Here is a 14,941-nt window from a genome sequence, read left to right as displayed (position 1 = left end):
GTTAATGAGCCCTGGCTGCTCTTCCAGAGGACCCGGGTTCAATCCCCAGCACCCACATGGCAGCTCACAACTGTCTGTAACTCCAGCTCCAGGGGCTGACACAGATATACATGCAGGCAAAACACCAATGCACATAAAATAAAATAAATTATAAAATAAAAATAAATATTTTTTTAAAATATCAACCATCTTAAGTCCAGAATTAGGTAGCTATGGGACTGGCTAGCTCAGCCTCTAAAGATGTTGGGGCTCTTACCTAACTACTAGGCAGTTCTCTCAGATGCTAGTTCATGGCCACAGTATCACTATTGCTGCATGACTGCCCAAAAGCGGAAAGGGCATTTCCTTTCCCGTGATTCTTGTTGTAGGGTGGACACCAGTCTCATAGTGTCTGTGGACTTGCTTTGCATCTCGTTCTCTAAAGTTGGGTTTCCTGTCTGTTCCCTGTTGGCAAAGAAAACTGGAACATATCTTAAGAGTTCTTTCTGACCTATGGGAGCCTGACTTTGCCAAGACAATGGTGGGATCATGGGTGGCTTACCTGTGCAGATAAGAAATGTCTCAAAATCTATCTCTCCCCTGCCCACAGGTCGGAGGGACCTCGGCCCCTAAGCCCCCCACAAGCCAGTGTACAGCCAGGAAACAAGAATGGTGAACCTGAGACTAGAGGAACCAGAGAAGAGGACGCCGCTCCAGGGGGAGCCCAGCAGTCAGACTCCTGCTCAGGGAGCAGAGACACAGATGAAGGTCAGTCCCCAAGTGCCCAGTCTGCTGCCAGGCCCATGGTCAGTGAGGCCGAGCCTCATCCCTGCTCTCAAGGGCCAAAGCATCCGCACCACTGTCAGCCTCCAGACAAACCCACCCTGCTACTCAGGCTGGTTTCCAGCCCCTGAAAGGTTCATCTTCTGGTGTTCCCAAGAACCCGATACTTGGGAATCTAGTATGCCGAGGATGGGTCTCTATCCTTTACACCCAGGCTCAGAACCCTGCCACCTACCCTGCCTTCAGCACCAGGACAATGCAGATGAGTGACAGGGGAGGAATCAAGGGAGGGACATATACTGTCAATATTAGGAACATTGTCATGAAAAGTCCCCATGGTAGCTCTGTATGACCCAACCAGACAGTGGAGCCCTAAGAACCCATGGGGAAGCCAGGCAGGGGAAATAGGTGTCCAGAGCCAGGAATCCCTGATGCCCATGTCAACAGGCTTCCCCGGTCTCCTATGAGGTAAGGTCTCATTTTGGTTTTAAATACTACTTCAACTAGGGAAGTCTGAAAGTGTCCCGTCAGTCAGCACAAACTGCTCAGACTAAAAAGAAAGTATGAGATCTCAGAAGAGCCCATAGATCTGGAACCACCCTAGGGCCTGGCCTGCTCCCCTTACCCTGAGATCAGTCACACTCAGAAGGCATGACTTCCCTGGCTCCACCCGTAACCTAGCCCCCAAGCACAGATCAGCCCTCATCTGAGTTTGTTTTGGCTATGCACTCACTGACTCCCACATTGTCTTCTGAGGGGTCCCAGCTCTTCCAGAACCTTCACTGTGGCTAGAGAGGACCGCCTCTGACTGGCACAGCCTGATGGGTACCCAGAGCTGGAGTAGACAGGGGTCAGGGTCTCTAGGAGACTTTGGTATGCTCCTGGGGACGACGGCTTTGCCTGGGCTATAGGACAGAGCAGCTGTCACCATTCACTTTGGTCAGGATGGAGTTCATCAAAGCTGTTGGGGACCACAGGCCACATACTGGACACCTCCCACAACCCCCAAACTGAGAGCTGAGAGTCTTTCTGACCTGATGCTAACACCCGGAAAAACCCTTATCCAGTTCCCTAATCCAGGTCACATGTCCTGAAATGGAACTGATGCTCAATCCTGACACCACAGATGCATCCTCACATGTCGCCTGAGGAAACAGAAGACAGCAGGGCTGTATCTCAGGAATTCCCATGCAGTCTTCCAGGACCCTGGGCCAGGAACAGGAAGGGGAAAGTGTCACCCATGACTCACGTCATACATGTTCCTGGGGAGGGCTGGATGGTCCTCACATTGGGTTTCCAGTTCCTAGAGGATGTGTCTCTCCAGCAGAGGATGAGCAGCTGTTCCGCTCCGTAGAAGGCCAGACCGCCTCTGAGGACGAAGAAGAAAGTTGGCAGGAACGGTCCAGGCCCCCACAGGCCCTTGTTGAGGTAGCTCTGGTGCAGCCCTCAGGCTGCGAGAGTAGGTAAGTGGCTGGATAGCTCTGGCCTGGCAGTGGAGACCAAAAGCACAGACCCCACACACACTCAAGAAGGCAGCTTCACCTTGCAGGGCCCTTCACACAGCTTCAACATGAGACACTGACAGTTATAGAGTACAGCCATCCTTGGCCCCTGAGAGCCCCTCCTGGGAGCTCAAAAGTGGGAAACCGTCCCCGCAAGTGCAAGGTGAAATAAGAAGACCCTGGAGAGCCTAGCCTGTGGGCAGATTTAGTCCCCACCAGCCGTGACTCCCTGGACCCCTGGCCCAGGGCCTGTTCTATTCCTATCACTTTGCAGGTTTCTGTCACTTCCTACAACACAGTTCATAGCCCTCCTCCCTCCCCAGCCTGGCTCTGAGCTGCTGCTTTCTCAGCTACCCACAGGTGTTGCCCTTGTACCATCTCAGAGGACGATAAAAATGAGCTCAGTGCCCATGGGTAATTCAAAAACTTGCCTGGTTTTTCTGGGCCTCAGTCTCCTTGTCTCAAAGATGGGCCGGTAACACTGTCTTCAAGGACATGCGGTCAGGATGTAAGATGTTCTCCGGGACAGCAAGATTAGTACACTGTAATGTGCTGTGGCTTTCAGGGGTGGATGTATCACCCATTCTTCATGTCCATGCAAAACACTTGTTAAGTACCTGTTTGTGTGCCAGGCAAAACTTGAGCCACTGAGAAAACAATAAACAGATGGCTGTCTTGCTGTCCTGGGTCCCCTGCTGTAGGAGGGAGGGGAGCAAGTGTGAAGACAAGGTGGTGGAGGAGAGCTGGAGGCAGTTCTGCCAAGCAATGTAGATGGTGTGAGAAGGGTCCAGGAAGAAACAGAGGCTTTGGGACGTGCTGGAGAGCCTGGGGAGTCCGTTGGCTGGGGCAGGCTGGGTGAGGTGGATGGGAGGATGTTAGCCGGGTTTAGTCCCTCTGAGAAGCCAAGGAGCCCAAGGAAGATGCTGAGCAGACAGATCCCATGCCAGCATCTGCTTGCAAGGCTGGAGCATGGGGACAACAGGTCCCCGCAGTGCTGGCTTCTCCTCCCCTGCAGGTGTGATGAGCAGACAGCTGAGAAGCTCAAGACTCCCTTTGGCCGCTGTGATGGTGCTGACCACGTCCGTAACCTAGAGCTGGAGACCCATGTCACCAGGCTTGGGGAACAACTGCAGACCCTCAGCTGCAGTGGAAAGACCCTGGGGACACCAGAGGAGGAGGTCAGCATGGCCCTAAGGTCCCAGGTCTTACGGCTGGAGGGACTTGCAGCCCCGTAGCCCACTCACAGAACTGTGAACGGGACGCAGGAGATGTGGTCTCCTCTCGTTTCACTTTGTGGGAACTTTTGATTGCCAGTTACAAAATGCCATCCCAGATTAGCTTGGTTACAAAGCAGGCGCTTACAAGAACTGAGGAGGGCAGCTACATGGGCTGCAGACACCGCTGTTCAGAGGCATAAACATGGTTGTCTTCTGTGTTTCCCTGAAACCTTAGCCTTGAGTCACAGACTGAGAAACCTAGGGATTGTCAAGGATGGAGCTTTAACAACTTAGTTTAAAGATCTCAATTGGCTCTATTTGTGATTCTGGAACCAGGCAATACATCAGCCCAAACCAAGCAGCGAGTGTCCAATGCACACAGGACTAGGCGTGTGCCTGTGAGGAAGGATGGGTAACAGGAAATGCCAGGTTCTTACAGGTTGTGTGTTTGATAAGCTAGACACACTATCAACCAGGCCCATTGGGGAAGTCACCCCTGATTTTTCCAGGGACGCATGACAGCCAGGTCTCCATGTCAGTGTAGAACTCTGCCCTGAGGATCTCCACCCTGCACTCTGGGCCCCAGGGGAGAAGCTGAGTCCTGAGCAGTAGAAAGTCGGGAGTCAGAGCAGGGCCCCACAGTGCATGCTGGAACAGGCTGCCTGGTTTCACTGCCAGCTCTAGTACCCGTGTGACCTTCTGTGCCTTGATTTCCACATCTGTAACAGTGCCACTATGTGTGTGTCAAGTGGGTAGACGTAGGTAGTGAGCTCCTGACAGCTCGGCCCTGACTGTCACTGTCTGGTGAAGACCCCCTCAGGATTCCAGGTTGATCTGCTTTGTTTCCAGCTGTGTCTCTATTCTCCCTGAGACGCTGGTCCTAAGACCCATGACCACCCCGGAGAGAGCTGCTGGGCTTGGGAAGGCCCACTGTGAGATAGGAACTGGCAGTCAGGGTGCACCCAAGGAGAGGCACAGCTGTCGCTTTTCTTAGTAAACTTCAAGATGACAGAGCAGGAAGGCTCCAGAAGGGGCGTCCTCTAGTCCTGCCTGCAGTGGGCAGAAGCACAGGGTCTTTTGTACTCCTGCCCGAGGCCAGAGGGAATACGGAGCACCCTGTACCGAGAGGTGCCTGTCACATGACACATGACACGCCTGACTCAGAGGGTGAGCAGCAGACATTCTCTCTGTTGTCAGCCCTGGGATCCTGGTAGCAGAAAGGTGGGCAGATGCCTGGAATGTCCTTTCAGCCGGAGCCCCAGGACGAGATGGGATGGAACCATCCCCTAGCCTGCAATGTGTTCCTTCTGTGTAAGCCGATCAAGCGGACTGCTACTGTTGCCACCAATGAAGATATATCAGAAAGAAGGGAAACCAAAAGACAGAAAAGAAAAGAGAGAATGGAGTTGTTAGACTAGAGAACTGTGCATGTCTGCTCACCGTCCTGCTCACTGTACAGTTCGGGGCAGGCATTTAGCTCCTCTGGCCTCAGGGTGGTTTATCTGCATGGCTACCTTACATGCAAGAGGCCAGACTAGGCCATCTCTGCAAAAGTGTCAGGGAGGCCAGCAACCTTGCTAGGGAGCTATGAGCAGCCATCCCGGGGACGCAGGTGCAGGGAACACACCAGACTCTTTATCCCAGGCAGAACCACGGCAGACCATGGAGACGACCGAACATCTGAGGCTGGAGCTGCAGATGGTGGAGACAGAGCGGGTGCGCCTGTCGCTGCTCGAGGAGAAGCTGGTGGATGTGCTACAGCTCCTGCAGAGGCTCCGGGACCTGGTGGGGCTCCGGGGGGTCCTGAAGGGAAGGGGGGTCCAGAGGTGAGCTGGGGGACCCAGAAGAAGGTGATGGTGAGAAAGGCCAAGGAGAGTCCATAGGGGACCCGAGGGTGACACTGTGGAGCCAAGGGAGGCTGGGAGGCTGAGGGGAGCCTGTATGGCACCCCTGCGGCTCTGGTTTCCTTGGTCAGCAGGGGCTCCTCCAGTGCTAGAGAAGCCACCTAGAGAAGAGGATGTTCCAGATGGTTTTAGGAGTCGATGTAACTGAAATTAAAGCCCAGCGCTGGTTAGCGAGATGACTGGGTAAGCTGTGTGCCACCTAAGCTTGGCAACCTGAGTTCCATCTCCAGTACCGTTGAAAAGGTGGGAGAAGAAAGCCGAGCACATGTTGCCCTCTGACCTCCACACGTGTCATGGCATACATGCCCATACATACACATACACGTGCAACAATAATAAATAAATTTTAAAGACCAAAAGAGAATAACCAAGAAAGAATTTAAACTAACATCTCTTTTAAGCATGGCTGCAGGGCTGGGGAGACGGCTCTGTAGTCAAGAGCACACACTGTGGGTTCCAGGACAGCCAGGGCTACATAGAGAGACTTTGTCTCCAACAGCAAAAACAAACAACAAAGAGCACCCACTGCTGTTCAATCCCCAGCACCCACATGGCAGCTCACAGCCAACTGTAACTCCAGTCCCAAGGGATTCAACATCTTCTTTAACCTCTGCAGTGGCCCAACATACACATGATCACAGACATACACACAAGCAAAGCACCATACGCATAAAATTAAACAAAATAGTTTAAAAATAAACATGGCTACAAATTATTAAAGAATAGCAGACTTGGCACAGTGGTGCCTATAATCTCAGCACTGGAGAAACTGAGGCAGGAAGATTGCCAGAAGTTTGAGTCCAGCCTGGCACATTCTACCTCAAAAAATTTTTTTTGGTTGCTTTTGCTTGTTTGTTTACTTGTTTGATGTTGTTGTTGTTGGGACCGAATTTCTCTTTGTAACAGCCCTGGCTGTTCTGGAACTAGCCTTGTAGACCAGGCTGGCCTCAAACTCAGAGAGATCTGCCTGCCTCTGCCTCCCAAGTGCTGGGATTAAAGGCGTGCGCCACCACCATACAACTGGCATACACTTTTAATCCCAGTACTTGGGAGGCAGAGACAGGTGGACCTCTGAGATTTCATTTTTGCTGTTCGTCAGGCTGCTGGGAACATGGGCTACCCAGGTCAGGCTGGGTATTGCATAGCTGGGCAGACAAAGAGCTGGGGGTGAGCTGGAGAACAGCTGAGGCCCAGCCCAGCCCCAGAAGCAGTGAGGTGTGTCTCTTTGTTTGGATTTTTTTGTTTTTGAGTCAGGATTTCACTGCGTATCCCGTACCCCAGGCTAGCCTGAAAATCTTGGTCCTGCGTCCACCTCCTGAGTGCTAGAATTACAGGTGTGGCCTCTTTCTTTTTGGTTCTTCCTTTCTACACTGCCTTCCCATTGCTTAGATGCTCATAATAAACAGCATGTTCTGGGTTCAGATGAGCAAATGCTTGAGAGTACTTAACCACCATCTTCCCCAGAAGCGTGTGCCCCGGTCTTTGGTGAAATTGAGCCTGCAGACTGCTCCACCCCTACCCATTGAGAGTCTCTGAGAAGCCAGTGTGGCCAGCCTCAGGGGTGGGAGGCAGAGGGGGAGTACAGGAGAGGAAGACAATATGAGAGGACAGGAAGGGGGGACGGGGCAGGAGGGGATAAAGAGGAACATGGAGAGGGGATGTGGGACCAGCCCCAAGGAGCTTCATGGAAGCTTCCAGAAGTCTCTACACTCTGCCTCCTAAGTGGAACACAACCTGATCCAGCCCCTCTTTGTCTCTCTTGAAGAATATATCAAAAAGAGCCCTGGGGAAGATTTTGCTGAATGCCCTGGACCGGAGCCCCTCACAGGGTAGGCAAGGGTGGCAAGGGTGCCTGGCAGAGAATGGTTGGCAGCTGTGGGGCATCTGGACCAAAACTCCAGCACTGTTCTGAATTATGGTCTGCAGAACAGCCTCTGTCCCTGCCCCACCAAAACAGACTCCAGACCAGAACCGAGCCACAGAGACCACAGGCAGCTATGACCACCCGAAGCCAGCACGGGTCCAGCAGACAAGGGTGGGGTTGCCTGCTGGCGAGTCAGACTGTACTGTTCCCTGAGCTAACTATGGGCCAGGAATGAGGCAGCACCTCTGTACCGTAAAGCCCACAGCTCTGACAGCTGACCTATCAGAGAGGAGGTACCCCACCACATAGTCAAGAACTACCCAGCCAAGTGCCTGGGATTCGCCTAAAGCTCCAGGCCCTGTGGCCCCTGCTGCTCAGGTAAAGCTGAGGGCAGCAGAATTTGACCAGTTGTGTCCCCTGCAGCTGACCCTGCCTCACAGGGTCACAGGGAGACCCACGGTGAACCTTCACCTGCTCGCAGGATCTTAGAACAGCCCATCATCAGTGGAGACAAGGCGTATGAGGTTACAGCAGTTCTAGCCTTTCTAAGGCGGCGTCCCTTAATAGAGTTCCTCATGTGAGGACCCCAACCATAGTTATTTCGTGGCTACTTCATAAGTCTAATTTTGCTATTGTTATGAGTCGTAATGTAAATATCTGATATGCATGATATCTGATACATGACCCCTGTTAAAAGGTTGTTCAGCCCCCAGGGGTCATGGCCCACGTATTGAGAACCACTGGTCTAGGTGTCTAGGAACATAAGAAGCAGGCCTAGGCAGGGCGGGCAGTGGTACGGGGAAAGTGGCAGGCAAGCCACATGGAAGAGAGAAGTGACTGCGGACAGATAAGGAAATCTACCCTTTTGTTTCTCTCCAGAGGGTACACGTGGCACCTTGGCCATCCTGGACACTTTGCACCAAGCCTTGGTTGGCTGTGAACTCCTGCAAAGAAACCCCTCAGTGCCAGCATCCACGGCTCCTGCGCACACGAACCCCTTCCCCATCTCCTGCTGAGCTCACTGGCCCTGCCTTGGGCCACCATGTTCATCCTAACCATCAACAGACCAGCCTTGACCACAACCAGACTTGCCTCCCTGGTCAACCTGACGACCATGGGGCTAGCTTTAGCAGTCACTGGACCAACCTTCACAGCCAGACTGACTGTCATCACTGTGGCCTCCTCAGTCATCCCGAGCGCCATCCGTCCAGCCTCCATGGTCAGCCTGACCACTGTTGGACTGTCTGAATGCTTGCCACAATGGTCTGTTGTCACTTCCGCAGAGCTCTGGTAGCCAAGGCTCCTTCCAAAACTGGGTCTGGCAGCTGCTCCTTCCTGGGGCCTCTCACAGTCTCACAGAACCCCCACACTGAATCCCTGCAGGTGCTAGATCAGCCTGTACCTGAGGCTGCTGCCCTTACACTGGGCACAGTACACACACAGTACATCGAAAATCTCTGCCCTGCTTGCTCCAGCTGATTGCCCTGTTCTTTGACCTGCTCAGGAAGGGCCAGTTCTGCGTCTTGCTCAGGCTACATGTGTGTTAGAACTTCGTGTGGACAGATGTGCAAGGAGGCACTCCAGGGCCCAGGCAATGGGAACCCACACTTGGGCAAGTCTAACTTTGTGAGATCTGCTATGACCTCCCAGGAAAGACAGAAGAAAATCATGGAATGCTTCTGGGGGACGAGGCACATGACCAGCGTGGGATACAACTAGCACACCCTGGGTTTTATTTTTCTGTGTTTCTGCTGCCAGGGATGCCCCAGCACTGCAAGAGCTCCCCCATCAAGCACATCCTTCACCTCTTTCTGTTCTTTTCAACAAGCTGCACTTTTTCTGGGGCATGGCAGGCACAGGTCTCATCAGAACCTTGACAAACTGAGAGAAGGAACATTCCTGCAGCCAGATCCCCCACCTGGCCTGTCCCAGCCACGTGAGGGGAAACCAGAGGCGAGTTCAGGCCCACCTAGATGGCCGCGATCACAGGTGCTGTGTTTAGCTCTGTTGTTTTACACAGGCTCAAGGAGAGAAGAAACCAGGAAGGTTTTGCTATTGCAGGGCCTGAGAAGCTTTGCTGTCCAGGAAGCAGCACGGTTATTGAAAGTGGACTTGGGTTAGTTGTAGAGAGGTGTTGTGGACGTTGAGACAAATACTAGGAGAAGAAGGAGGGGCAGTGATACACTAGGAAAAGAGAGAGTGATATTATATAAAATACTTAATCAAAACCACAAATGGCAGACTAAGGAGCCAAAGATAGAACAAAAGTTATTAAACATAAACAGTTATGTAAGACATCAACACCCCCGTCAGCATCACCCCTAAACAGTAGTGGTCTCATTACAATAACCAAAATATCGGAATTCTCAGACCAAACGACAAGATGTCTACAAGGGAGTTGGAGAGATGGCTCAATAGATAAGAACACTTATTGCTCTTGCAGAGGACCTGGGTTCAATTCCCAGCATCCACCGGACCACTCCCAACTTCCTTTAACTCCTGTTCCAAATGATCTAATTGCACCCTTTTGACTCTGTGGGCACACATGTGGTACACAAACATGCACTCAGGCACAAACATAAAAAATAAATAAACTTTTAAAAAAGAAATCCCCTTTAGATATAGACATGTGGGTTAAAGTGAAGGGGTGCAGGCAAATACTGCTGTGCCAGCAGTAATCCAGCAGACTTCAAGGCAAGGAAAAGCACTGGGGGAGAAAAGGGTATCACATGATGTCAGAAGGGTCAGCTCACAAGGAAAATAACGTGTGCGCCTAGCAACAGCCACAAACTACCTGAGACAAAAATTAATACAAATGCATAGTGATGCGCGCCTTTAACCATAGCACTCAGATGTCAGACGCAGATAGATCTCTGAGTTTGAGGCCAGCCTGGTCTACATAGATCTTGTCTCAAAAATACCTATTAACAGAGCTTCAGGAAACAGATGAGTCCACTATTGTAGTTGCAGATTTTGACATACTTCCATAAGAAATGGACACACCCCGCATGTATGGCATTAGTAAAGCTAAACACACCAGAGCCAACAACCAATGGGTTCAACGCCACAGACTGCTTGTCCCACACTGGCACAAACGCATCCTCTTCAAGCACGGACAGCAGCCTTCACATTCTGGTTACAAACCTCCTCAGCCAATTAAACTATGGAAACCATGCAACTCTCTCAAGAGACAGCAAAATTAACTCCTAACAGAAAGACAGCTTGGAAATCCATAAATGCTTAAAGATTGAATAACATATTTCTACATTAAATACATATCAAAGAAGAATTTTCTTGAGTAATTTTAAAACCTTTTTGGCTAAATGAAAATGGAAACATACCACATCAGAACGAATGGGACACAAGAAGAGCGGAGCTCAGAGGGAGAGCACGGCGGGGAGTGAGCATATCGGCGGAGCCAATGCTCCGCACCTCAGGAAGCTGCAGATGAAGAGCAGACTGTAAGGCCAACTTGATAAGTACATCCCAATTTGAGCTATAGAATCAACTCAGAGTATACAGATGAAAAGAATAAAAATTAAAGCAGAAATCAGACTCAAAATAGCATATCAGAAAAGAAAATCAACAAAGTCAAAACTGGTTCTTGGGAAAGATTACAGAAGTGGTTAATAAAAGCATCTTGCAGGGGCTGGAGAGATGGCTCAGTGGTTAGGATCACTGGATGCTCTCTCAGAGGACCGAGGTTTAATTCCCAGCACCCGCACGGCAGTTCACAGTTGTCTGTAACTCCAGTTCCAGGGGATCTGGCGCCAATGCACATAAAATTAATTATTTAAAAAGTTTAAAATATTTATTTTTTTTACAAATAAACTTCTCTCCAGGCTAATCAAAGAAAAAACAGAAGAGACACCTTATTAATACCAGCTACGAAGGAGGAATGCCATTACAGGACAGATCTCAACAGAACTAAAGGAGTTAAGTGTGACTGTAAATGAGCCTTGTGAGCCAATGAAAGGGACCCATTCCTTGAAAAACACATAAAAGCCACACATGAAGAGACAGACAATCTGATAGGTATTAGATATTATAGTTAACAATTAACAAAACAAAAATAACAGGCCTGGGACAAGCTCTCCGGCACATTCTATGCTGACCTGTAAGAAAGGGGCTGTACAAATCATCTAGTCTCTTCCAGAAAACAGGAGCAGGCCTTCTTTGCAGCCCCTCTGTAAGCCCAGGATTGTCATCACGCCAGCAAATATCTCAAAGAAGAGCAAAACGCCTCCTAAGTACGGGGCAAAAAATATTCAGCAAAATATAAGCAAGTCACCGGCAACAGTGTGAGCTGGAGACGAGCATTTGCCTTCACAAGGGACCTGCTTCAATCTCCAGCACAAAAAGAAAAAACAAGAATTGCTCACCTTACCCCAGTGGAACTAGCACACTGTTGTATGGAAAAGAGGCTGGAGCCCGTGGCCGCTTCCATGTCCTTACAGACAGCGGTGCAGATACTCTGCCCTTCTTGGGCCTTCAGAGCTTGCTGGATTGAAGCCTGCCATCTTTCCCCTCACCCAGGGTGCAGAGTCCCTGAACATGGATGGGACCTGAGCACAGGCCTGATGCTCCCAACCAAGGACAAAGTTCAGGGTGAGATGACCCCAGAATCTTCCCTGGATGCAGACCGGGGTCAGGACCAGCGCAGCAGCTGTGAGTGGCAGAAAACAGTGTGCTTCGCCTCACATCCACACCCAGTGACAAGGACCCTACCCACTTCCACGGGGCTCAACAGCAGAGCCCAGCGTGCCTGAGCAAGGCCGGACTCCGCCCCCTTGATCAGCCCAAGGACCTTCACAGAGCGCAAGGCCTGAGGCGCTCTGTCAGGGAAGCAGAAAGGAGAGGGATGTTGTAGAGCCACGGGGCCTTGGCCACCACGTCTCCAGAGAGCAGCTCTCATGGAAACCTCAGTGTCAGTTTGCGTCAAAAGTAGTATATGTGAAGGGGTCCACTCAAACAGACCCTCCCCTGACTGTATGATAATGTAACTTATATCCAAAGATTAATTCATATTTTTTCAGTTATTTTACATACCATGTATTGCTGAGAACATTCCAGGCCTGAGGCATGATAAGTGAGTAGGTAGGAATCTCTGTGTAGTCATCAAATGACAAAGTTCAGAAGCAGGGGAAATTCGGTGACTATGCTCTATTTGCACATTTTTGTTTTTATATTGGTACAATAAATAATACCAGACAATGACTGTAGAAAGTCTACAAAGACACAAAATCGATACTAATAACACCAAAATAATGACCTTTATATATAATCTGATACATATCAACTTCAATTCAATAACTTAGAAAAATAAAGTTAGTGTTTCCTATTTTTTCATACACAAAAGCAAAGTAATGGTTGGAGCATATGCAATTTATACTAAATATATCTTAGAAAAGAAGATAAAAATTTATTAATCCTTTTCAGTGCAATCTGTAAATACATTAACTTAAGCTCGTTGCATTATTTTATAGTAACATTGTATAAATTAACTTTATCAGGTAAACAAAGTTCTGTTAAGTATTCTAAAATTCTTTTTCCATGTGAAAATCTAGGATTTCTTGGAAAACAGTTTTAGACCATGTATTCTAATCATGCGCTCTCCCCCTCAACCCCTCCCAGATCCTTCCTCCCCAGCCTACTCCACACCTTCCTTCTTTCTCTCTTTAAAAAAATAATCAAATAAAACAAGGAAATAACAAAATCAAGAAACACAAACCCATGAAAATATGCAAGCAAAAGACCAATATAACAAATAATGCCCAAACAAAGCAATCTGAGATTAAAAAGTCGGCAGAAATACCACGGAGTCTGCTTTGTTCTGGCCATCTACTGCTGGGCATGGGGCTACCCTGAAGTGTGCTTAATATCCCAGTGAGACTCCACTGGAGAGAACTGAATTTTCCTTTGCAATCAGGTGTTAATTGAAGATAACTTCTTGGTTAGATGTGGGAACTCATGTCCACTTCCCCCTCTCAGAGCTGGGTCCCCATCTGAAAACTGTGGTCTTCTTATAGAGACCCTATAATTATCTGATCTCAGCACTAGATACCTGGTTAGCATAAGAGAAGTCCTAGGTTCTGTCCCAGTGCCGAGAGAGGAAAGGACTCTCTTCTTTTTTTTTTTTTTTTTTTTTGGTTTTTCGAGACAGGGTTTCTCTGTGGTTTTTGGAGCCTGTCCTGGAACTAGCTCTTGTAGACCAGGCTGGTCTCGAACTCACAGAGGACTCTCTTCTTGACATATGTCAGAGCCTTTGGCACGCTTGCTCTGGGATGAAACTCTTCACTCCTTCTGAAGGTGAGCAGGTGTGCTGGTTTGAAAGGAAATAGCTCTCATAGGGTGTGGCACTATTGGGTGTGACTTTGTTGGAGTAGGTGTGGCTTTGTTGGAGAAAGTGATCATCGTGGAGGTGGGCTTTGAGGTCTCACACGTGCAAGCCATGCCCAGTATGACACGCAGTTGCCTCCTCTGCCTGCGGATCCAGATGTGGAACTCTCAGCTCCTTCCCCAGCATCTTGTCTGCCTGCACACTGCTGTGTCCCACCACGATGATGATGGACTAAACCTCTGAAACTGTAAGCCAGTCCCAATTAAATACTTTCCTTTATAAGAGTTGCCGTGGTCGTGGTGTCTCTTCACAGCAATAGACACCCTAACTAAGACAGCAAGAGTCGCAGGTAGAAGCCATACCTGACAAGCAGAATGTGGTGGGGGCACAGACTCAGCCACAAAGCATGATGGTACCTTCCTTGCTGGTACACAATTAGTTCTAACTGGTCTTAATAATAAGAACCCAGAGCCAGATATCGGGAAATGCTGAAAGATCAGAGAAACAAAGGACCAAGCCACAGCCAACTTTTACCTTGCTAACTCCTCGGCCGGAAAAAAAAAGAGCCAAGCTCCTGTCTCCTCCCTCTCTGCCCAGCCATATCACTTCTTGTCTGTCTGTCTGTCTTTCTGTACAGCCCTCCAGACCTATATGATTAACTAGTGGCTAGCTCAGCCCTCTGATCCTCAGGCAAGCTTTATTTGTGAAAGCCCAAACAAAATATTACCACACCTTGGTATCTCTTGGCCACTGTGTCCTGAGTACATCCAGGCAGCCCTGTCCAGAGGGCCTTGAGCCCTCCCAGTCTGCCAGTGCCCAGGAAGGAATGGAGAACTCTAGCCTTTAGCTCAGGCACACATCTTTGAAGCAATTCCACCAGCCCCGATCAAATCTTTCAGTGGTGACAACCCCAGCGCTGCTGCTATCCTGACTGCAACATCTAGAACCTTCAAGCTAAGACAAGCATTTTCTGACCTACAAAAACCAACAAACTTTGCTATGACGCTGCTGCTGTGGACGATGTGTCAGAGCTGTAGATAACAAGCATGTTTCCTGTGGTAAGTGCATCTTCATTAGCAGACGCGGTGGGGAGGGAGGCCTGACAGTCAGCCCTAGGCCAGTTAAACGTGTGAAGCCAGCTGACGGGCACTCATAAGCAAAAAGATGCTGGGAGAGGAGGGATGTCTGCTGCATGCCTGCTCGGCCTGATGCTTCTCGTTCACATCAGACACAATGCACCCTGGCCAAAGGCTGAGCAGGGATAGGGTTAGGATGCAGGGCACAGGCAACAGTGGGGGGGGGGGGTAATAGAAGAGGGGACCATGTACGTGCTGAGGCTCCGGGCGCCTGCT

At 49.8% G+C, this 14,941-nt stretch overlaps 1 protein-coding gene across 1 annotated transcript in view; it reads left to right on the top strand.

Annotated features, from left to right (window-relative positions):
* The window catches only part of Efcc1 (EF-hand and coiled-coil domain containing 1), a 38,104-nt gene extending 24,784 nt beyond the window's left edge, over nt 1-13,320 (top strand). The window contains exons 3-8 of the mRNA XM_057786747.1: nt 590-747; nt 2,090-2,225; nt 3,280-3,442; nt 5,126-5,266; nt 7,151-7,214; nt 8,129-13,320. Of these exons, the coding sequence (XP_057642730.1) occupies nt 590-747; nt 2,090-2,225; nt 3,280-3,442; nt 5,126-5,266; nt 7,151-7,214; nt 8,129-8,265 (799 nt within the window). The 3' untranslated portion in view covers nt 8,266-13,320. The remainder of the gene's footprint in view (nt 1-589; nt 748-2,089; nt 2,226-3,279; nt 3,443-5,125; nt 5,267-7,150; nt 7,215-8,128) is intronic.
* Nucleotides 13,321-14,941: the final 1,621 nt, after the last annotated feature.

Source organism: Chionomys nivalis, chromosome 1 (genome assembly GCF_950005125.1).
Source record: "Chionomys nivalis chromosome 1, mChiNiv1.1, whole genome shotgun sequence".
NCBI classification, from domain to species: Eukaryota; Metazoa; Chordata; class Mammalia; order Rodentia; family Cricetidae; genus Chionomys; species Chionomys nivalis.
The sequence above is the reverse complement of the archived record's forward strand: the minus strand, read 5'-3'. Positions and strand labels throughout refer to the sequence as shown.